Source organism: Salmo salar, chromosome 12, assembly GCF_965601325.2.
Source record: "Salmo salar chromosome 12, fSalSal1, whole genome shotgun sequence".
In the NCBI taxonomy this organism is placed as follows: domain Eukaryota; kingdom Metazoa; phylum Chordata; class Actinopteri; order Salmoniformes; family Salmonidae; genus Salmo; species Salmo salar.
Genome location: NC_138302.1, coordinates 64,078,108 through 64,100,574, shown reverse-complemented (window position 1 = coordinate 64,100,574; position 22,467 = coordinate 64,078,108). Strand labels below are relative to the sequence as shown.

The 22,467-nt window shown below is 42.7% G+C and overlaps 1 protein-coding gene across 1 annotated transcript; it reads left to right on the top strand.

Moving 5' to 3' along the window:
- The first annotated feature begins 3,160 nt into the window (after positions 1 to 3,160).
- On the top strand, positions 3,161 to 17,372 carry LOC106565458 (coatomer subunit zeta-1). Its single transcript, XM_014132662.3, has 9 exons — positions 3,161 to 3,257; positions 3,521 to 3,589; positions 7,515 to 7,596; positions 7,795 to 7,886; positions 7,988 to 8,043; positions 9,632 to 9,709; positions 15,273 to 15,324; positions 15,442 to 15,480; positions 16,663 to 17,372. The coding sequence occupies exons 1-9, from the start codon at positions 3,240 to 3,242 to the stop codon at positions 16,708 to 16,710; spliced, it is 534 nt and encodes a 177-aa protein (XP_013988137.1). The 5' UTR covers positions 3,161 to 3,239; the 3' UTR covers positions 16,711 to 17,372.
- Positions 17,373 to 22,467: the final 5,095 nt, after the last annotated feature.

Below are 22,467 nucleotides of genomic sequence, written 5' to 3'. Positions count from 1 at the left end.
TGAAGAAATTTGCTCCTAAGACCCTCCTGATCTTTTAAAGATACACCTGTCGGGCTGTATCTCCGCCTGGTATGGCAATTGCATCGTCCGCAACAGCAGGGCTCTCCAGATGGTGGTACGGTCAGCCCAACGCATCACTAGGTGCACACTGTGTGCCCTCCAGGACATCTACAGCACCCATTGTCACGTGAAGGCCAAGAAGATAATCAAGGACCTATGCCACCCGAGCCACGGTCTGTTCACCCTGCCACAGCGTATTTTGCTCTGCTCATACAGTGGTGTAAAGTACTTAAGTAAAAACACTTTAAAGTACTACTTATGTAGTTTTTTTTAGGGTATCTGTAGTTCACTATTTATATTTTTGACAACTTTTACTTCACTATATTCCTAAAGAAAATAATGTGCTTTTTACTCCATACATTTTCCCTGACACCCAAAAGTACTTGTTACATTTTTTATGCTAAGCAGGATAGGAAAATAGTCAAATTCACACACTTGTGAGGAGAACCTCCCTGGTCATCCCTACTGCCTTTGATCTGTCAGACTCACATACTTAATTTGTGGGTGACTTTTACTTGAGTCATTTTCTATTAAGCTATCTACTTTTACTCAAATATGACAATTGGGTGCTTTTCCCAACATGTTCGGTTTTTCAGTGGGTGCTGCAGTACCCCGACTTCCTGCGTCTATGTACACACCATCATATATTATTTGACTGATGATAAAGAAATAGAAAATATTCCTGTAAAGGAATGTGTTAAATATTTAGGAATACATCTGTCAAAAAAACACTTACCAACATTTGAATTTCACTCCTAAAATTAAGAAAACCAAAAATATATTCAATAATTGGCTACAAAGAGATCTTTCTTGTCACGGGTGTCGTAGGGTTTAGACCAAGATGCAGCGGGAAAATGTATACTCATCTTTTATTAAAGGACAAAGGAAAACCAAAACGTATACAAAAACACGATGACAAAGAACAGGCCGGTAAGGCACAAAGCTATACACAGCAACAATCTCCCACAAAATCCCATGAGAAAACACATGCCTATTTATAGGACCTTCAATCAGCGGCAACGATAGACAGCTGCCTCCAACTGAAGGCCCCAACACCAATTAACTAAACATAGAAGTACAAACGACTAGACTGAACATAGAACAATAACCAAAACCCTGGACTAATAAATCAAATACCCCTCTACATAAACAACCACCCCGAACCATATAAACCAAATACATGAACACATACACAAACACACCCTGAACCACATAAAACAAATACCCCCTGCCACGTCCTGACCAAACTATAATAACAATTAACCCCTATTACTGGTCAGGACGTGACATTTCTATACTTGGGAGAGTACTTCTGTCCAAGGCAGAGGGACTGTCTCGTTTTGTGTACCCCTCATTATCGTTATGTGTAAATCCTGCTACTTGTAAAGAGATCAATAAGACCTTTCTTGACTTCATCGTGAAAAATAAGTCTCACAAACTAAAAAAGTCAGTCCTTTCTAACAAAAGAGCTGAAGGGTCTGGAAGTGTTGGATTTTGTTGACATAAATAACACTTTCAAGATAAACTGGTTGAAAAGATGTTTGATCAATACTGATTCAATATGGTATTTAATTCCAAATAATGTGTTTAATAAGTTGGGAGGTCTTCCATTTTTACTGAAATGTAATTATATTCCTGAAAGATTACCTGCTAAATTGGCTAGGTTTCACCAACAAGCTTTAATTGCCTGGAAAATATGTTTCCTGCACAATTTTTCCACACATAAAGCTCTTCTGGGGAATAATTCAGACATAACTGTAAGGAATAAGTCATTGTTCTACCCCAGCTGGCATGAGAGGAATATTGACTTTGTTCTTGATGTTTTTGACAACAAGGGTAATATTCTCACATATAAACAATGTATAACATTGAAAGAGTTTCCAATACCTTTCAGAGAGTTTATTTCTGTGATCAAAGCCGTTCCCAGTGGTCTAACTACACTAATGAAAACTCATCTTAGCTTTGGTAATGATCACAAAGTTTATCCAGAACTCAGATTGGAAGGCGTGGGCTTACTTGAGAAATCTTGTTGTAATAAATATATAAGACAAATTCTTCATTCACAAAACCAACTTACACCGAGAGGAACATTTTTCTGGAACATGCTTATTCCTGACATTGTCTGAAAAATGTATGGTTAAGGCCTTACAAATATTGTATACCAAACAAAGTTAAGGAATTGCACTTCAACATTTTACATAAGATATATCCATGTAATTCTATGATATCCAAATTTGTGGCTATTGATGATATCTGCGTTTTCTGTGAAAAAGAAGGTGAGAATCTGTCCCACTTGTTCTTTGAATGTAAATTTGTGTCAGAATTTTGGGGAAACCTTGCAAAATACTTATTTACCATTATGAACACTATCTATGTTTTGAACATGAAAGATATAATATGCTACTATTGCAATGAGAACAAGACCACTGAAATGATTGTGATTTTTTTTATTCTTGTTGCCAAATAATTCGTACACAAACAAAAATTCTATACCAAAATTAAAACAAATTTGGGATTGAATTTAACTATTTTATTAAAACATTAACCCTAGTGAACATTAACAAGAATAACATTTTCCTAAATCATTACAATAAGATTTTTTCATAGTGATTACAACTGCACTAGAATTGTTTATTTGTTTAATATATTTTTTTGTTTGTTCCAGTATTTCCTCGTTAATACCTGCGTTCTGTTTTGTATGATGTAAGAATGTAAATTGTTGATCTCTATTTTGAATAAAAAATAATAATACATTTTTAAAAAAGAAAGAAAAAAAACACACCATCATATATATTTATATTCTGGACTCTGACATTGCTCATCCTGTTATTTTTTTATTTTTGTGATTTGTTGGGTATTACTGCACTGTTGGAGCTAGAAACACAAGCATTTCGCTGCACCTGCGATAACGTTTGCAAAATAGTGGTATGCGACCAAAAGCATTTGATTTGACATAACGATTCAGGAGTACGTCATCAATTTAATTATTCTATCTTGTGTCGTCAAGACACCCTGTACAAAGGTGGCGACAAAGTCTGGGTAAATGCCATTTGAGGACCTGATTTGACTGATGTGAAAGGCAACCAACGGTATGTCTGCCTGACCGCATTTCTGTGTTTGCACCAATCACAGAGAGAGAGTTTTGTCCCTGAATCCACGTCATCTGGTAGTGAGACAAAATGGACGCACTCAGCCTGGTACTGTCAGCGCTCTCATAACATGCTATATATGTTGATATTTGTGATTTGAATGACACTATGATATTGATGCATCAGGGGTAGTTGCCATTGTTAGCCCAACAATGTAGAAAGACACAGTTTAACTCGCTAGTTCACAGAATTAGTAGTTAGCTAGCCGGCATGTTATGATGTTGTCAGATTGCAACTGATCAGTCAGCTCTTGTCGTTGAAGTTGTTTGGCATCATGTTCACTGAACAAAATACAACATTCTCTTCATCAGGAACCCACTCTGTACACCGTGAAGGCTGTGCTCATCCTGGACAATGACGGGGAAAGACTTTACGCCAAGGTAACTAGCTAATCAACAGCAATGAATGAACTACCAGCACCTGCCCACACAGTCAATATGCTTCAAATCAAATCTTATTTGTCACATTACCGTGAAATGCTTACTTACAAGCCCTTAACCAACAATGCAGTTTTAAGAAAATACCCCCCAAAAAAGTTAGATAAGAATAACAAATAATTAAAGAGCATCAGTAAATAACAATAGCGGGGCTATATACAGGGGGTACCGGTACAGAGTCAATGTGCGGGGTTACCGGTGTCGAGGTAATATGTACATGTAGGTAGAGTTAGTAAAGTGACTATACATAGATAATAACAGAGTAGCAGCAGCAGCATAGAAGGGGGAGCAATGCAAATAGTCTGGGTAGCCATTTGATTAGCTGTTCAGGAGTCTTATGGGTTGGGGTAGAAGCTGTTTAGAAGCCTCTTGGACCTAGACTTGGCGCTCCAGTACTGCTAGCCGTGCGGTAGCAGAGAGAACAGTCTATGTCTGGGGTGGGTGGGGTCTTTGACCATTTTTAGGGCCTTCCTCTGACACCGCCTGGACTAGAGGTCCTGGATGGCAGGAAGCTTGGCCCCGGTGAAGTACTGTGCTGTACGCACTACCCTCTGTAGTGCCTTGCGGTCGGAGGCGGAGCAGTTACCATACCAGTCAGGAGGTCTTGATGGTACAGCTGTAAAACATTTTGAGGATCTGAGGACCTATGCCAAGTCTTTTCAGTCTCCTGAGGGGGAATAGTTTTTGTCGTGCCCTCTTCACGACTGTCTTGGTGTGCTTGGACCATGTTAGTTTGTTGGTGATGTGGACGTCAAGAAACTTGAAGCTCTCAACCTGCTCCACTACAGCCCCGTCGATGAGAATGGGGGCGTGCTCGGTCCTCCTTTTCCTGTAGTTCACAATCATCTCCTTTGTCTTGATCACATTGAGGGAGAGGTTGTTGTCCTTGCACCACACGGTCAAGTCTCTGACCTCCTCCCTATAGGCTGTCTCATCGTTGTCTCACTGTTGTGTCATCAGCAAATGTAATGATGGTGTTGGAGTTGTGCCTGGCCATGCAGTCATGAGTGGACAGGGAGTACAGGAGGGGACTGAGCACACACTCCTGAGGGGCCCCCGTGTTGAGGATCAGCGTGGCGGATGCGTTGTTACCTACCCTTACCACCTGGGGGTGGCCCGTCACGAAGTCCAGGATCCAGTTGCAGTGGGAAGTGTTTAGTCCCAAGGCCCTTAGCTTAGTGATGAGCTTTGAGGGCACTATGGTGTTGAGTGCTGAGATGCAGTCGATGAATAGCATTCTCACATAGGTGTTCCTTTGTCCAGGTGTGAAAGGGCAGTGTGGAGTGCAATAGAGATTGCATCTTCTGTGGATCTGTTGGTGCGGTATGCAAATTGTAGTGGGTCTAGGGTTTCTGGGATAATGGTGTTGATGTGAGCCATGACCAGCCTTTCATAGCATTTCATGGCTACAGACATGAGTGCTACGGGTCAGTAGTCATTTAGGCAGGTTACCTTAGTCCCTGTGCCCAAGAACACTATGGTGGTCTGCTTGAAACATGTTGGTATTACAGACTCAGACAGGAAGAAGTTGAAAATGTCAGTGAAGACACTTGCCAATTGATCAGTCCATGCTCGGAGAACACATCCTGGTAATCCGTCTTGCCCTGCTGCCTTGTGAATGTTGACCTGTTTAAAGGTCTTACTCACATCGGCTGCGGTGAATGTGATCACACAGTTGTCCGGAACAGCTGATGCTCTCATGCATGTGTCGGTGTTACTTACCTCGAAGCGAGCATAGAAGTTATTTTCCTCGTCTGGTAGGCTCGTGTCACTGGGCAGCTCTGGGCTGTGCTTCCCTTTGTAGTCTGTAATAGTTTGCAAGCCCTGCCACATCCGACGAGCGTCGGAGCCGGTGTAGTACGATTCGATCTTAGTCCTGTATTGACGCTTTGCCTGTTTGATGGTTCCTCATAGCGGAATTTCTTATAAGCTTCCGGGTTAGAGTCCCGCTCCTTGAAAGCGGCAGCTCTACCCCTTAGCTCAGTGCGAATGTTGCCTGTAATCCATGGCTTCTGGTTGGGGTATGTACGTACAGTCACTGTGGGGACGACATCCTTGATGCACTTATTGAGAAAGTAAGTGACTGATGTGGTGTACCACTCAATGCCATCAGAAGAATCCCGGAACATATTCCAGTCTGTGCTAGCAAAACAGTCCTGTAGTTTAGCGTCTGCTTCATCTCACCACTTTTTTATAACTGAGTCACTGGTGCTTCCTGCTTTAATTTTTGCTTGTAAGCAGGAATCAGGAGGATATAATTATGGTCAGATTTGCCAAATGGAGGGTGAGGGAAAGCTTTGTAAGCATCTCTCTGCTTCACAGCATGTCAATATTCATACAGCTGCATGAGTAGATGCAAAGTAGCCAACATAGTTTTGTAATTTTACATTCAGCTGACTACCTGGGTAACAAATTGCCTGTGTGCTCAAACTGTGATTTATTTTGTGACACTGTCAGTGCTTGACTTGGACTGAAATAGGTTCTGGTTCTCATTTTGGATGCTGGTACTGTTTATATTTAGGTGCAGGAGCTCTACAAGCTCAAGCAGTATAACATTTGAGTTGCAAGTACTCTGTTCCGGTGAGCTCCTGCCCAAGTCAAGCACTTGACACACAGTATTCACACCCCTTGACTTTTTTCACATTTATTGTTACAGCCTGAATTTAAAATGGATTCATTTGAGATTTAAAAAAATGAAAAGTTGAAATGTCTTGAGTCAATAAGTTTCCAACCCTTCCCTTATGGCAAGCCTAAATACGTTCAGGAGTAAACATTTTCTTAACAAGTCACGTAATAAGTTAAATGGACTCTGTGTGCAATAATAATGGATTACATGATTTTTGAATGATTACACAATTTCTCTACCCAACACATACAATTATCTGTATTGTTCCTCAGTCGAGTTCAGAATTTCAAGCACAGATTCAACCACAATGACCAGGGAGGTTTTCCAATGCCTCGCAAAGAAGTGCACCTATTGGTAGATGGGTAAAAAATGTAAATCAGACACTGAATTTCCCTTTGAGCAGTGGTGTAAAGTACTTCAGTTGTTTTTGGGGGTATCTGTACTTTACTATTTCTATTTTTGACTACTTTTACTTCACTACATTCCTAAATAAAATAATTTACTTTTTACTCCATACATTTTTCCTGACACCCAAAAGTACTCGTCACATTTTGAATGCTTAGCAGAATAGACAAATTGTCAAAATCACACACTTATCAAGAGAACGTCCCTGGTTATGCCTACTGCCTCTGATCTTGCAGACTCACTAAACACACGTACTTTGTTTGTAAATTATGTTGGAGTGTGCCTCTGGCTATCTGTAAATAAATTAAGAAAATTATGCAGTCTAGTTTGCTTAACATAAGGAATTTGAAAGTATTTATGCGTTTACTTTTGATACTTAAGTTTATTTAAACCAAATAGTTTGACTTTTACTCAAGTAGTATTTTACTGGGTGACTTTTACTTGAGTCATTTTCTATTAAGGTATCTTTACTTTTACTCAAGTATGACTTAAATCCATTCGGAAATCTATGGCAAAACTTTAAAATGGCTGTCTAGCAATGATCAACAACCAACTTGACAGAGCTTAAGAGTTTACAAAAAGAATAGTGGGCAAATATTGTATAATACATGTGTGCAAACCTCTTAGAGATTTACCCCAAAAGACTCAGCTGTAACCGATGCTAAAGGTTATTCTAACATGTATTGACTCAGGGGGGTTGAATACTTATCTAATAAAGATATATTATTGTTTATTTACATGAATCAAAAAAAAAAAAAAAATCCCATTTTGTAACAACAAAATGAGGCAAGGGGTGTAAATACTTTCTGAAGGCACTGTTTGACTTCTGCCCCACAGTACTATGATGAAACCTATCCCACTGTGAAAGAGCAGAAGGCTTTTGAGAAGAACATCTTCAACAAGACACACCGCACAGACAGTAAGATGTTTTTTCGGCCTAATGAATCATATGCACTTCAGTTTACATTATGGCCACAGGCTTCAGTACTTGCTATTTCATCTCTTGCCAAAGGCTTTGAGTGCCGATCTGTTTTCAATTGCATGAAGGCTTCTGTGTATAACTGGTATAAGGAAGCTGTTGTATCAGAGACTGAACTCTCTCCGCTTCTTTACCCAGGTGAGATAGCACTCCTAGAAGGTCTTACCGTTGTCTACAAAAGCAACATTGACCTCTACTTTTATGTTATTGGCAGTTCACATGAAAATGAGGTAGGCTGAGGGTGGTATGCAAACAAAACACAATGAAACATTGCCTATGTTGGCTTGTTTCTCCCACAATACATTGATACGTTTTGTATTTGTTCCCCCAGTTGATGCTTATGTCAGTGCTTAATTGTCTGTTTGACTCGCTCAGCCAGATGCTAAGGTAAGACTGCACTTTATTTACACTGAACACAAATATAAATGCAACAATTTTAAAGATTTGACTGAGATGCATACAGTTCATATCAGTCAATTGAAATAAATTCTTTACGCTCTAATCTATGGATTTCACGTGACTGACCTTTAAAAATATAAAGTAGGGGCGTGGCTCAGAAAACCAGTCAGTATCTGGTGTGACTGCCGTTTGCCTCATTCAGCGCAACACATCTCCTTCGCATAGAGTTGATCAGGCTGTTGATTATGACCTGTGGAATGTTGACCCACTCCTCTTCGATGGCTGTGCGAAGTTGCTGGATATTGGCGGAAACTGGAACATGCTGTCGTACACATCAATCCAGAGCATCCCAAATATGCTCAATGGGTGACATGTCTGGTGAGTATGCAGGCCATGGAAGAACTGGGACATTTTCAGCTTCCAGGAATTGTGTACAGATCCTTGCGACATGGGCCTGTGCATTATCATGCTGAAACATGAGGTGATGCGGCAGATGAATGGCACGACAATGGGCCTCAGAATCTCATCACGCTATCTCTGTGCATTCATTTTCCATTGATAAAATGCAGTTGTGCTCGTTATCCGTAGCTTATGCCTGTCCATACCATAACCCCACCTCCACCATGGGGCGCTCGCCCACATGACGCCACACTGGCACGTCTGCTATCTGCACGGTACAGTTGAAACTGGGATTCATCCGTGAAGAGCACACTTCTCCAGCGTGCCAGTGGCCATCGAAGGTGAGCATTTGCCCATTGAAGTGTTGTGACGCCGAACTGCAGTCAGGTCAAGACCCTGGTGAGGACGACGAGCACGCAGATGAGCTTCCCTGAGATGGATTCTGACAGTTTGTGTAGAAATTCTTCGGTTGTGCAAACCCACAGTTTCATCAGCTGTCCTGGTGGCTGGTCTCAGACGATCCCGCAGCTGAAGAAGCTGGATGTGGAGGTCCTGGGCTGGCGTGGTTACACGTGGTCTGCGGTTGTGAGGCCGGTTGGACGTACTGCCAAATTCTCTAAAACGATGTTGGAGGCGGCTTATAGTAGAGAAATTACAAGCATTTCGCTACACCTTCAATAACATCTGCTAAACATGTGTATGTGACCAATAAAATTTGTTTTGAATTTAACATTCTATGCTCTGGTAGACATTCCTGCAGTCAGCATGCCAATTTCACGCTCCCTCAAAACTTGAGACATCTGTGGCATTGTTGTGTGACAAAGCTGCACATTTTAGAGTGGCCTTTTTATTGTCCCCGGTACAAGGTGCACCTGTGTAATGACATGCTGTTTTAATCAGCTTCTTGATGTAACACCTGTCAGGTGGATGGATTATCTTGGCAAAGGAGAAATGCTCACTAACAGGGATGTAAACACATTTGTGAATGAAATAAGCTTTTTGTGTGTCTTTTATTTCAGCTCATGAAACATGGGACCAACACTTTACAATTGCGTTTTACAGTTTTTGTTCAGTGTAGTTGAATAAGCAACTGAATGCGACATTTGTAACACTTTTGTTAGTTTCCATAGAGAGGTCATGATGTGTGTTTAAGCTCCCTTTCTTTGTCCTCCTGCAGGAAAAATGTTGAGCGGCGGGCCTTGCTGGAGAACATGGAGGGCCTGTTCCTGGCAGTGGATGAGATTGTGGATGGGGGGTAGGTAGAGCACTTATCTCACCCCAAAGCAGGGGTCTCTGGAGCTCTGTATTCTCCTCTAGTATGTCCTTTGACTCCCTGACCAACCCAACTTTTCCATCTAGAATAGAGTACAAGGATACAAGACATGGCTGGACATTCATGCCTGGATGCTTTCAAAGACAGACATCTCACTATGCAGTGCCTTGCAAAAGTATTCATCCCCCTTGGTGTTTTTCCTATTTTGTTGCATTACAACCTGTAATTTAAATGGATGTTTATTTGGATTTCATGTAATGGACATACACAAAATAGTCCAAACTGGTGAAGTGAAATGAAAAAAAATTACTTCACCCCCTTTGCTATGAAGCCCCTAAATAAGACCTGGTGCAACCAATTCAAATCAAATTTATTTATATAGCCCTTCGTACATCAGCTGATATCTCAAAGTGCTGTACAGAAACCCAGCCTAAAACCCTAAACAGCAAGCAATGCATGTGAAAGAAGCACGGTGGCTAGGAAAAACTCCCTAGGAAAAACTCCCTAGAAAGGCCAAAAACCTAGGAAGAAACCTAGAGAGGAACCAGGCTATGAGGGGTGGCCAGTCCTCTTCTGGCTGTGCAGGGTGGATATTATAACAGAACATGGTCAAGATGTTAAAATATTCATAAATGACCAGCATGGTCAAATAATAATAATCATAGTAGTTGTCGAGGGTGCAACAAGCACGTCCGGTGAACAGGTCAGGGTTCCATAGCCGCAGGCAGAACAGTTGAAACTGGAGCTGCAGCACGGCCAGGTGGACTGGGGACAGCAAGGAGTCATCATGCCAGGTAGTCCTGAGGCATGGTCCTAGGGCTCAGGTCCTCCGAGAGAAAGAGAGAATTAGAGAGAGCATATTTAAATTCACACAGGACACCGGATAAGACAAGAGAAATACTCCAGATGTAACAGACTGACCCTAGCCCCCCGACACATAAACTGCTGCAGCATAAATACTGGAGGCTGACACAGGAGGGATCAGAAGACACTGTGGCCCCATCCGACGATACCCCCGGACAGGGCCAAACAGGCAGGATATAACCCCACCCACTTTGCCAAAGCACAGCCCCCACACCACTAGAGGGATGTCTCCAACCACCAACTTACCGTCCTAAGACAAGGCCGAGTATAGCCCACAACGATCTCCGCCATGGCACAACCCAAGGGGGGGGCGCCAACCCAGACAGGAAGACCACGTCAGTGACTCAACCCACTCAAGTGACGCACCCCTCCCATGGACGGCATGGAAGAACACCAGTAAGCCAGTGACTCAGCCCCTGTAATAGGGTTAGAGGCAGAGAATCCCAGTGGAAAGAGGGGAACCGGCAAGGCAGAGACAGCAAGGGCGATTCGTTGCTCCAGCCTTTCCGTTCACCTTCACACTCCTGGGCCAGACTATACTTAATCATAGGACCTACTGAAGAGATAAGTCTTCAGTAAAGACTTAAAGGTTGAGACTGAGTCTGCGTCTCTCACATTGGTAGGCAGACCATTCCATAAAAATGGAGCTCTATAGGAGAAAGCCCTACCCCCAGCCGTTTGCTTAGAAATTCTAGGGACAATTAGGAGGCCTGCGTCTTGTGACCGTAGCGTACGTGTAGGTATGTACGGCAGGACCAAATCGGAAAGATAGGTAGGAGCAAGCCCATGTAATGCTTCGAAAGTCACATAATTAGTTAAATAAAGTCCACTTGTGTGCAATCTAAGTGTCACATGATCTGTGTGTGTGTGTGTGTGTGTGTGTGTGTGGTGTGTGTGTGTGTGTGTATATACACACTGCTCAAAAAAATAAAGGGAACACTAAAATAACACATCCTAGATCTGAATGAATGAAGTAATCTTATTAAATACTTTTTTCTTTACATAGTTGAATGTGCTGACAACAAAATCACACAAAAATAATCAATGGAAATCCAATTTATCAACCCATGGAGGTCTGTATTTGGAGTCACACTCAAAATTAAAGTGGAAAACCACACTACAGGCTGATCCAACTTTGATGTAATGTCCTTAAAACAAGTCAAAATGAGGCTCAGTAGTGTGTGTGTGGCCTCCACGTGCCTGTATGACCTCCCTACAATGCCTGGGCATGCTCCTGATGAGGTGGCGGATGGTCTCCTGAGGGATCTCCTCCCAGACCTGGACTAAACCATCCGCCAACTCCTGGACAGTCTGTGGTGCAACGAGACATGATGGATGGAGCGAGACATAATGTCGTAGATGTACTCAATTGGATTCAGGTCTGGGGAACGGGCGGGCCAGTCCATAGCATCAATGCCTTCCTCTTGCAGGAACTGCTGACACACTCCAGCCACATGAGGTCTAGCATTGTCTTGCATTAGGAGGAACCCAGGGCCAACCGCACCAGCATATGGTCTCACAAGGGGTTTGAGGATCTCATCTCGGTACCTAATGGCAGTCAGGCTACCGCTGGCGAGCACATGGAGGGCTGTGCGGCCCCCCCAAAGAAATGCCACCCCACACCATGACTGACCCACCGCCAAACCAGTCATGCTGGAGGATGTTGCAGGCAGCAGAACATTCTCCACGGCGTCTCCAGACTCTGTCACATGTGCTCAGTGTGAACTTGCTTTCATCTGTGAAGAGCACAGGGCGCCAGTGGCGAATTTGCCAATCTTGGTGTTCTCTGGCAAATGCCAAACGTCCTGCACGGTGTTGGGCTGTAAGCACAACCCCCACCTGTGGACGTCGGGCCCTCATACCACCCTCATGGAGTCTGTTTCTGACCGTTTGAGCAGACACATGCACATTTGTGGCCTGCTGGAGGTCATTTTGCAGGGCTCTGGCAGTGCTCCTCCTGCTCCTCCTTGCACAAAGGCGGAGGTAGTGGTCCTGCTGCTGGGTTGTTGCCCTCCTACGGCCTCCTCCACGTCTCCTGATGTACTGGCCTGTCTCCTGGTAGCGCCTCCATGCTCTGGACACTACGCTGACAGACACAGCAAACATTCTTGCCACGCTCGCATTGATGTGCCATCCTGGATGAGCTGCACTACCTGAGCCACTTGTGTGGGTTGTAGACTCCGTCTCATGCTACCACTAGAGTGAAAGCACCGCCAGCATTCAAAAGTGACCAAAACATCAGCCAGGAAGCATAGGAACTGAGAAGTGGTCTGTGGTCACCACCTGCAGAACCACTCCTTTATTGGGGGTGTCTTGCTAATTCCCTATAATTTCCACCTGTTGCCTATTCCATTTGCACAACGGCATGTGGAATGTATTGTCAATCAGTGTTGCTTCCTAAGTGGACAGTTTGATTTCACAGAAGTGTGATTGACTTGGAGTTACATTGTGTTGTTTAAGTGTTCCCTTTATTTTTTTTGAGCAGTGTATATATTTACTTACTTACTTACTTCTTTGTTCTGAAAGGCCCCAGAGTCTGCAACACCATTAAACAAGGGGCACCACCAAGCAAGGAGCTCTCCAAACAGGTCAGGGACAAAGATGTGGAGAAGTACTGACCAGGGTTGGGTTATAAAAAAAATATCAGAACCTTTGAACATCCCACGGAGCACCATTAAATCCATTATTAAAAAATTGAAATAAACCTGCCAAGAGAGGGCCCGCCCACCAAAACTCATGGACCAGGCAAGGAGAGGATTAATCAGAGGGGCAACAAAGAGACCAAAGATAACCCTGAAGGAGCTGCAAAGCTCCACAGCAGAGATTGGAGTATCTGTCCATAGCACCACTATAAGCCGTACACTCCACAGAGCTGGGCTTTACGGAAGAGTGGCCAGGAAAAAAAACATTGCTTAAAGAAAAAAATAAGTAAACACGTTTGGTGTTTACCAAAAGGCATGTGGGAGACTCCCCAAACATATGGAAGAAGGTACTCTGGTCAGATCAGACTAAAATGTAGCATTTTGGCCATCAAGGGAAACACTATGTCTGGCACAAACCCAACACCTCATCAGCCTGAGAATACCGTTTTTCATCGGCAGGGACTGGGAAACTGGTCAGAATTGAAGGAATGATGGATGGCACTAAATACAGGGGAATTCTTGAGGAAAACCTGTTTCAGTCTTCCAGAGATTTGAGACTGGGACGGAGGTTCACCTTCCAGCAGGACAATGACCCTAAGCATACTGCTAAAGCAACACTCGAGTGGTTTAAGGGGAAACTTTTTTAAATGTCTTGGAATGGCCTAGTCAAAGCCCAGATGTCAATCCAATTGAGAATCTGTGGTATGACTTAAAGATTGCTGTACACGAGCGGAACCCATCCAACTTGAAGGGGCTGGAGCAGTTTTGCCTTGAAGAATGGTCAAAAATCCCAGTGGCTAGATGTGGCAAGTTTATAGAGACATACCCCAAGAGGCTTGCAGCTGTAATTGCTGCAAAAGGTGGCTCTGCGAAGTATTGACTTGGGGGGGGGGGATGAATAGTTATGCACGCTCAAGTTTTCTGTTTTTTTGTCACGGTTGTTTCACAATAAAAAAAATATTTTGCATCTTCAAAGTGGTAGGCATGTTGTGTAAATCAAATGATACATTTTTTTTTTATATAATTTTAATTCCAGATTGTAAGGCAACAAAATAGGAAAAATGCCAAGGGGGCGAATACTTTCGCAAGCCATTGTAGCCAAGATGAAGAGGAAGACCAGAAGCAATTCTTTGGCAACCTGGGTCGTTCCACAAAATGATTCCCTTTTGATATTTTAAGTAGACATTGTGCACCAATATTGCTTTTTCAAAGCCTGTTATATTAAATGAAATATTGACCTCATCGAAAACATTTTTTTTATAAAGGCTTGCTGAAGTGCCACAATTCAGCATTTTGACATGTCCCTCTGTGACTTCTATGACGATGTTAACCCACTTAACCCCCAACATTTCTCCAGGTTTTCTCCATAGTAAAGCCCTAGTTATTTTGTTGCTTTGAAAAAGTCATTTCTGAAGATGATTATTTATTTCACTTGATTAGTGATTAATTTTAAGGGAAAATAAACCTATCCCTCATTTTTAAGGTCAATCGTGTTACTCTTTTTTATATAATGAAACAATACAAATGTTAAACAATTAAACATCTAATAGTGAAATCATAGTGTAAAAGCAGGTGAACTGGTTCTAACCCTTTTGGTAATTTCTTGTGTTTTTTGGTGGAAAACTGAGCAGGTCGAGCAGAACACGCCAACCCTGTTACCAATAGCTAGAAATGTTTTTTACCATCAAAATGTGTTTTTGAAGCTTGCATTCAATTGCCCCTCCCTGTTGCACACATCATGCTTCCATTTCCCCTGTCACAAGTGGATTTATGGCAGATTTAACATGAAATCGTCAACCCTGTTACTTTATTTCCACCACAGATGGATTTTTACCTGTTAAATTCTCTATTACATCATTTAAGGTTTCTGAGACTGGATAGGCTCTCAGTCCAATATAAATCAACCATCCTACTAGTCCAGAGCTAGGTGATACAATAGCCCCTCGAAGTAAGGTTATTTAGGGTTAGGGAGGATGCCCATTTTGCTTAGCATTTAGATGTCAGCCATTGAGAGTGATCTGTGCTCTTCTGTCTTCCAGAGTCATTCTGGAGAGCGACCCTCAGCAGGTGGTGTACCGTGTGGCCCTCAGAGTAAGACCATTGATCCTCCTCAGTCAAACACCACGGTTCTGTTATCATGGAGTACTGTACTGCCCGGATGTCAACAACATTTAAATTTGACTATTTGTCTCTCTCTCACGTTTACAGGGGGATGATGTTCCTTTAACAGAACAGACTGTGTCTCAGGTAATTGCGCTTCTTATTTACGAGAAAATCTCATATCACCTAGTAAACCTAACCCTAACTTGTTAAAATTGTGTACAATTTATTTTAGTACTACTAATAATTAAGTGGGTGCTTACATTAGTCTTATTTCACACATGTACAAGTGTGTATTATACACATGTGAATTGTAAATATTTTGGGGGCATATCCCATTCCCCATGAGACACCCTCGGAGATTGGGGTCACAGCCAGGGACCAGCCATTATTGACAGCGACCCTGGAGCAATTAGGGTTAAGTACTTTGCTCAAGGGCACACCAACAGATTTTTTTTTTCTTCACCTAGTCGGCTCTGAGATTTGAACCAGCAATCTTTCGGTTACTGGCCCAACTGCTTAACCGCTAGGCGACCTGCCGCCTAGTATACTGGAATTTAAACATGTATTTGATAGTAATGTGATTTGGATATCAGTGAACAACATGGCTGAGTGATGACTAGGTGGTTTGTCAGGCTGACAATCTTAAGCACATATTGTACCTTGTGCTTCCCAGCTCTTTTTATCCCTAAAATGCCCTCATTGGTCTGTTAGCTATTTAAAAAAAATATATATATTTCTCTCCAACAGTATATTAATCTACTACATTAGCTTTATTGTAATGAAAAGGGAAGAGAACAGAGGGGAGCGTACCCAGTGTAGCTGCTAATGAGGCTCCACTGTTAGCTAGACGGCATGTCTCCACACCTGGCAGGCTCTCTGAGCGCTACGCTGATGGATGCTCCCATCTGACAGGCATTTTACTGGCTGCAGGTGTCTCCCTCTCCCACTCTGTCCATTAATCGTCATCGCCAACCCTGGGCCCGCACGCCTCATAATGGTTACTGAGAGACTTTAGTCTGCAGAATTAAAATGATTCATTCATTGATGTATCGTTCTTGTGTGTAGTGGTATTACTGGTGTCATCACACCACCACTCTTCCCTCATATCACAGTAGGAAAGTTCTGGAAGCTTCCTTCAGTGTTTCATACTGTGTGGATTTTTTTCTACCTGTAGTTGAATTTTGAGGTGATGGACATTTGCCAAACTATACAGTTCTGCCTTATGTGGGTTGCTTACGGCTTTCATCTTCTATAAACAGTATTAGAGGGACACTAAACCAAACCGAGTTCTCCTCACTCTGTTTTTCTCTTATTTCTCTATTTCAGGTGCTTCAGTCTGCAAAAGAACAGATCAAGTGGTCCTTACTGCGATAGGAGAGTTGTCTCTGCTGTCACATACACACCTACCAACACTCACTCACCTGATAACATCATTCCTATTCCTGTGTGTCCCAGAGATCATTGCACTGAAGTCTTCTGATTGAGCCACCAATCAGAACCAGCCAGGCCTACTGTGGCATTTTCTATCCTCCATTTCCTATCTTGATTATCCATTCCCATGTGGTGGGAGATCCAGAGCTCTTATCGCCCAGACAACAGGATTCGTTTTTTTGTCTCAACTCCACACATCCTTACTGTCTCTATGGCTGTTGGTGATTCCAACCTTTTCTATTACAGTACCAACAAATGTGATCTGACCAGTATGAATCACCCAGTATTCACCTATTCCTCTGGGATTTGCCTATTTTAGTGGGCATGGTGTAGTAGCTGTGTTAATAATTGTATGGTATATGAAACTTGACTATTGGTAAAACACTGAGCCATCTCCTTGCTGTGCTCGTGTCTCTTTGTACACAACCTTTATTAGAGATTCCACTCAATGTGGCAACTTTTTGCTTGTGTAGTTGTGCATGAAGCATACATTCTGTGATTTTAAATGTGATCATTACAAAGATATCCAGGCTTTCTTTACGTTGTATTTCTCTTGTCGTTGTGAAAATAACTTGGATCAAATAAACTTTATTTAAACCAGCAAACATTTGATTGGTTTCTCTTGTTTGTGGTGCAGTAAAAGGTTTGTTTGTTGGGGAAAAGTTTGTGAGGCTATCTTTTGCCGCAGTAGGGCAGATGCTGCAGTTGAAAGGAATTACATCGCCACCTGCTGGGAGACAAAGCCACTACAGTGCACATGTCAGAGTAGTGACAGAGGACATACTAAGATATTTAAACAAATCATTCATACTGACTTGCGTCCAATCCAATGCATGTAGAAAAGTTGCTTAACAGCAGATTCGGACACCGTACGCATGACACCTCAATGGAAAGTAGGCATGACGATCACAACAGCTGAATGATCTATCTGCTAGAACGTGTTAGACTTTAGGAATCCCTGGTATACTCGCAGCAGGTACACATTTTCTCCCTGTGTGTGTGTGTTTCAAAATGTCAAAAGTTGAGACTAAAAGTGTGTATGAGGTTTGCATACTGAGTGTGCAGAGGGTAGGGAAAGGTCACAGGGAAGCGCTGCTGCCATCCTTTTAATTTCCATCAGGGAACGTTAGTGACACCTCCGAGCCGTCAAGGACTCATTTCTCATCGGCTAATTACCCCGGCAGAGCCATAAAGAGGCAGAGAGGTAATTTATATTGATTACACAGAAACCAGGATAATTGACTGAAATGCCACCGTTTGGCATGCTCCTATGTTTTACATACACACAGACCGGCAGCATCTGAGTGTGTGTGTGTGTGTGTGTCCTGCAGGTTGGTGCCTGTATCTAATAACAGGGAATGTTTACAAGTGTGTGAGTTGATGTATGTCAGAGGTCTATAATTAATGCCTATGATATGTGTATTATTGACAACGGGAATGTCCCATGGTTGGAGTTCTTGTCTGTCTGTTCAGGTCAGAATGAATATCTTCAGCGTCTACCCTGTCTTTATGTTTGCATCCGTCTGTAATTGTCCCACTTTCAAATCTTGACTTCTGCTTGCGTAAACTCAGATAAAAAAAGCTTGTGCTTAAATATACATTTACCATTTAAACTAGTGTCACCTGCACTATATACTATTAAACAATTCAGTGATCCTACACATTGATTCAGTGATCCTACACATTGATTCAGTGATCCTACACTTTGATTCAGTGATCCTACACATTGATTCAGTGATCCTACACCTTGATTCGGTGTCGAAAAATGTGGCGGCATAGATCTTCGTTAATCTTAGCTCATTTGCAAAGGCAAATAAATCAAGGGTTTTGGTTGACATCATCGGATCCACCACCATTAGCCGAAACGAGATGATTGAATGGCCACACTGTGCTATCAGGGATATTGGAGCAGGAGTCTGCCTGATTGCATTCTGCTCCCATCTGTGTTGCTGTTATTATGGCCCTGGAAGCTGTGCAAACCCAAGGCATGTGATAAAGGGGAGAGAAAGACATTCGTTAGGGGATGTGTTTTGCATAAACAAACCCCGAGGTGTGTGTGTGTGTGTGTGTGTGTGTGTGTGTGTGTGTGTGTGTGTGTGTGTGTGTGTGTGTGTGTGTGTGTGTGTGTGTGTGTGTGTGTGTGTGTGTGTGTGTGTGTGTGTGTGTGTGTGTGTGTGTGTGTGTGTGTGTGTGTGTGTGTGTGTGTGTGTGTGTGTGTGTGTGTGTGTGTGTGTGTGTGTGTGTGTGTGTGTGTGTGTGTGTGTGTGTGTGTGTGTGTGTGTGTGTGTGTGTGTGTGTGTGTGTGTGTTTTTTTTTTTTTTTTTTTTATGAGACGTGGGCCTGGGACCGATATGCAGCATCTACCCGCAGTTTAAACTGTGCTTTATGACTGTGGCTGTTTCTTGTTGTTTACAGATTCTCACTGTCGATTCGGGCCCTGGGACGGAGAGACAGCCAAAAACAACACTACCACAACATTCCCCCCTCCCTCAACTCCCTCCCTCCACTCATTCCACGGCTATAACTTACCACTCAAGCCACCAGGCGCCCCAGTTCTACAGAAAAACGTGTAGCAATACCACAAGTAGTAATGTGAACATAAATTACTCTCAAAACTCATCTGTGGTCGCAGTGCATGTAAATGTATTTGCTTGTAATGGTGTGAGGTTGCAGATGTACAAGTTGGTTAGACAAGAGGGAATAGCAAGCAAACTGGCCAGTTATTCCCTATTCCACCCAGCGTACTGCAGGAGCTGCTGGAGAGACAGAGGGAAAAATAATTTACTATTGGACATAGTGGGGCAGGAAAAAATACATCTCCATTAGTTTGAAAGATGGAGAAAGAGAGATCATACATAGACATACGATGACAATGCTACCATGCCTGATGTCTACACATATCAGTCACACTCAAAATCAACATTTCTGGGGGCAAAATGTCAGAGTAATGCTTTCTGAAGTCCTGTGGAGCTGCATAGCTGCACCCCACCCCGAGTCTGGGAACCCAGAGGAAAGGAATTCCCTGCATCAAGTATGACTCTTGAGACATGAAACTAGAATATATGGGCCTCAAGAGTTAAAGACTGGAATTTATATTCATCATTATGGCATTGGTGTATAAAACTCAAGGCTACACTGCCATTATTCCATTGCATTTATACTGTTTTTATTGTATAGGGCATTATTTTATTTACTAACCCAATTGGGATTATGGTTGGTTGGAGTTTGTTATGTCTGTTCACTACTAAATGATCAAAAAACAGTAGTTATGTAACTGATTAGGAGATCGTGGCCAACTAATGTTGAACAGAAACTCTTCTTGTTATAGTCATGATCCAGTGAGCTGTATTACATTATCTTTGTGTGTGTGATCAAACAGAAAATAGTGCTAGGTTTATGGTCACATCTTGTATGATTGGGGATATGTTCTTGGATGTTATACAAGGTGAAGGCTGCCGCTCCGATGTGGCTGGTTTACTGGGTCTTCCTATTCGAGGGTCACACGCTCAGGATTGTTTCTGTCATAAATGCCTCTCCTCTCTCTGGCTCCATGCCCAGAGATCTGTTTTCGTGGGACTCTAACACAGCCAAGGGAAGAAGAGGAAGACAACAAAAAAACTTCCATTTTCCTATATGTCTCTCCTGTTAAAGCCACTCTCTTTTCTCCACCCCTCCACCCCCCTCATCCGTCTCCCTGTGGATTCCCCAGCAGCAATGCAGTACCCATTAACAGAGCCCACCCCCCACCTACTCAGACAGATTTACTGCCATTGCCACGCTATTGGCCGCCAAGCTGACAGAAGTGATTTAAAGCTTGCCCCTCATTGGTCCTCGCTTGACAGGCAAATTTATTGCTGCGCAACGATTCGCTGCCGCCCGCCTTTGATGTGAATTACGGCCTTGTCTGTGATAGGACACAGGAGCAGTGTCAAGTTACTGTCGTAAAACCTGCGTCCCTGGGGTAGGGGAGCGGGGAGGGTGTCGTGTGGTATGCCTGAGTCAAGACTGAGGACGAGAGGAGAGAAAGAGATGGAGAGACAGAAAGACAGACAGCAAGAAAGAGAGAGAGAAGCAGCATAGGTTGCTGTATTTTCCAGTCTGTTATTATTTTCTTCTCCTGCAGACTTTGTTAAGTCACACCACTCAGAATCTCCTAGGACACGACTCAAACTCATTCCACGGAGGGCCAGTTCTGCATGTTTTCGCTCCACCCTTGTACTTGATGGATGAATTAAGGTCACTAATTAGTAAGGAACTCCCCTCACATGGTTGTCTAGGTCTTAATTGAAAGGAAAAAACAAAAACCCGCAGACACTCGGCTCTCCGTGGAATGAGTTTGACACCCCTGCCCTAGGATGTGGTTTTCATACTACCTTTATACCTCTTCAAGAGTAGAGTTTTCAGTCTCATGTTATATTCTACAGTCAATCCTTGTGCACTGATTCTGGCCTTTCCTTACAGGAGTTTCCCTTCTTGTTCCTATTTCAAAAATAATAAGCTAGAAATTCAAACGAGGGAGAAAAGAAGGCGTGAAACTGCACTGCGTGTTTTATAGAGGTAGAGATGAGCGCCAGGTTTTATGACTCGGGGGAGTGGTGGCGGTACAGTGTGTATTAAAGTGTAATCAAACGCATATCCTTTAGTGGGGTGCAGGGCCGAAAAAAGTCGGTATAAAAGAAATAGAGCCCGCACACTCATAAGCTCCTCCACGCACCTTTAACGTTTCGATCCTGCAAGGATCTTCTTCAGGTCATTGTGTATTACCCATGATGCACTCTGAGTTTGAACCCCTCTGTTCTTCTCCTCTCCTTCCCTCTGATTCCATTATCCAGTTATCCTCCCACTCCTTTCCTCCCTCCTGCTGCCTTCCAGCCAAGAGCCATCTTTCTGTGGGCAGCCAGGCAGTGTATGACAGATCATATGGATGTGGTGCGCTGTAAATGACCGTGTCGCATCGCTGATCAACAGGAGAAAACTGCCAAAGTCACTTTTACTCCCTTTCTATCTGTCTGTTGGTCAGATTATCTTTCTGTTCTGTCTCTAACTCTCTTCAGTTTAGCAACGATCCATTTGCCTGTCAGTGTGTATCTTTTCTTCCATTCCTCTGTTTCTGTGGACATTTCCCCCTCTCGCTCGCTCGCTCTCTCTCTCAATTTTTAAATTTCAATTTTAAGGAGCTTTATTGACATGGGAAACATGTTTACATTGCCAAAGCAAGTGAAATAGATATTAAAGTTAACAGTAAACATTACACTCACAAAAGTTCCAAAAAAATAAAGACATAGATGTCATATTATGTATATATAGTGTTGTAATGATGTGCAAATAGTTAAAGTACAAAATGGAAAATAACATAACATAAATATAGGTTGCATTTACAATGGTGTTTGTTCTTCACTGTTTGCCCTGATGTGATTGCACACTGTGGTATTTCACCCAATAGATATGGGAGTTTATCAAAATTTGATTCGTTTTTTAATTCTTTTGGGTCTGTGTAACCTGAGGGAAATATGTGTCTCTAATATGGTCATACATTTGGCAGGAGGTTAGGAAGTGCAGCTCAGTTTCCACCTCATTTTGTGGGCAGTGTGCACACAGCCTGTCTCATGGGCCTTAGTCTATTCATACATTCTGACATGATGTCCAGTAGACAAACAGTTAGTTCTGTGAATTGCCAATCTTGCTCGAAGGACAAAGTAG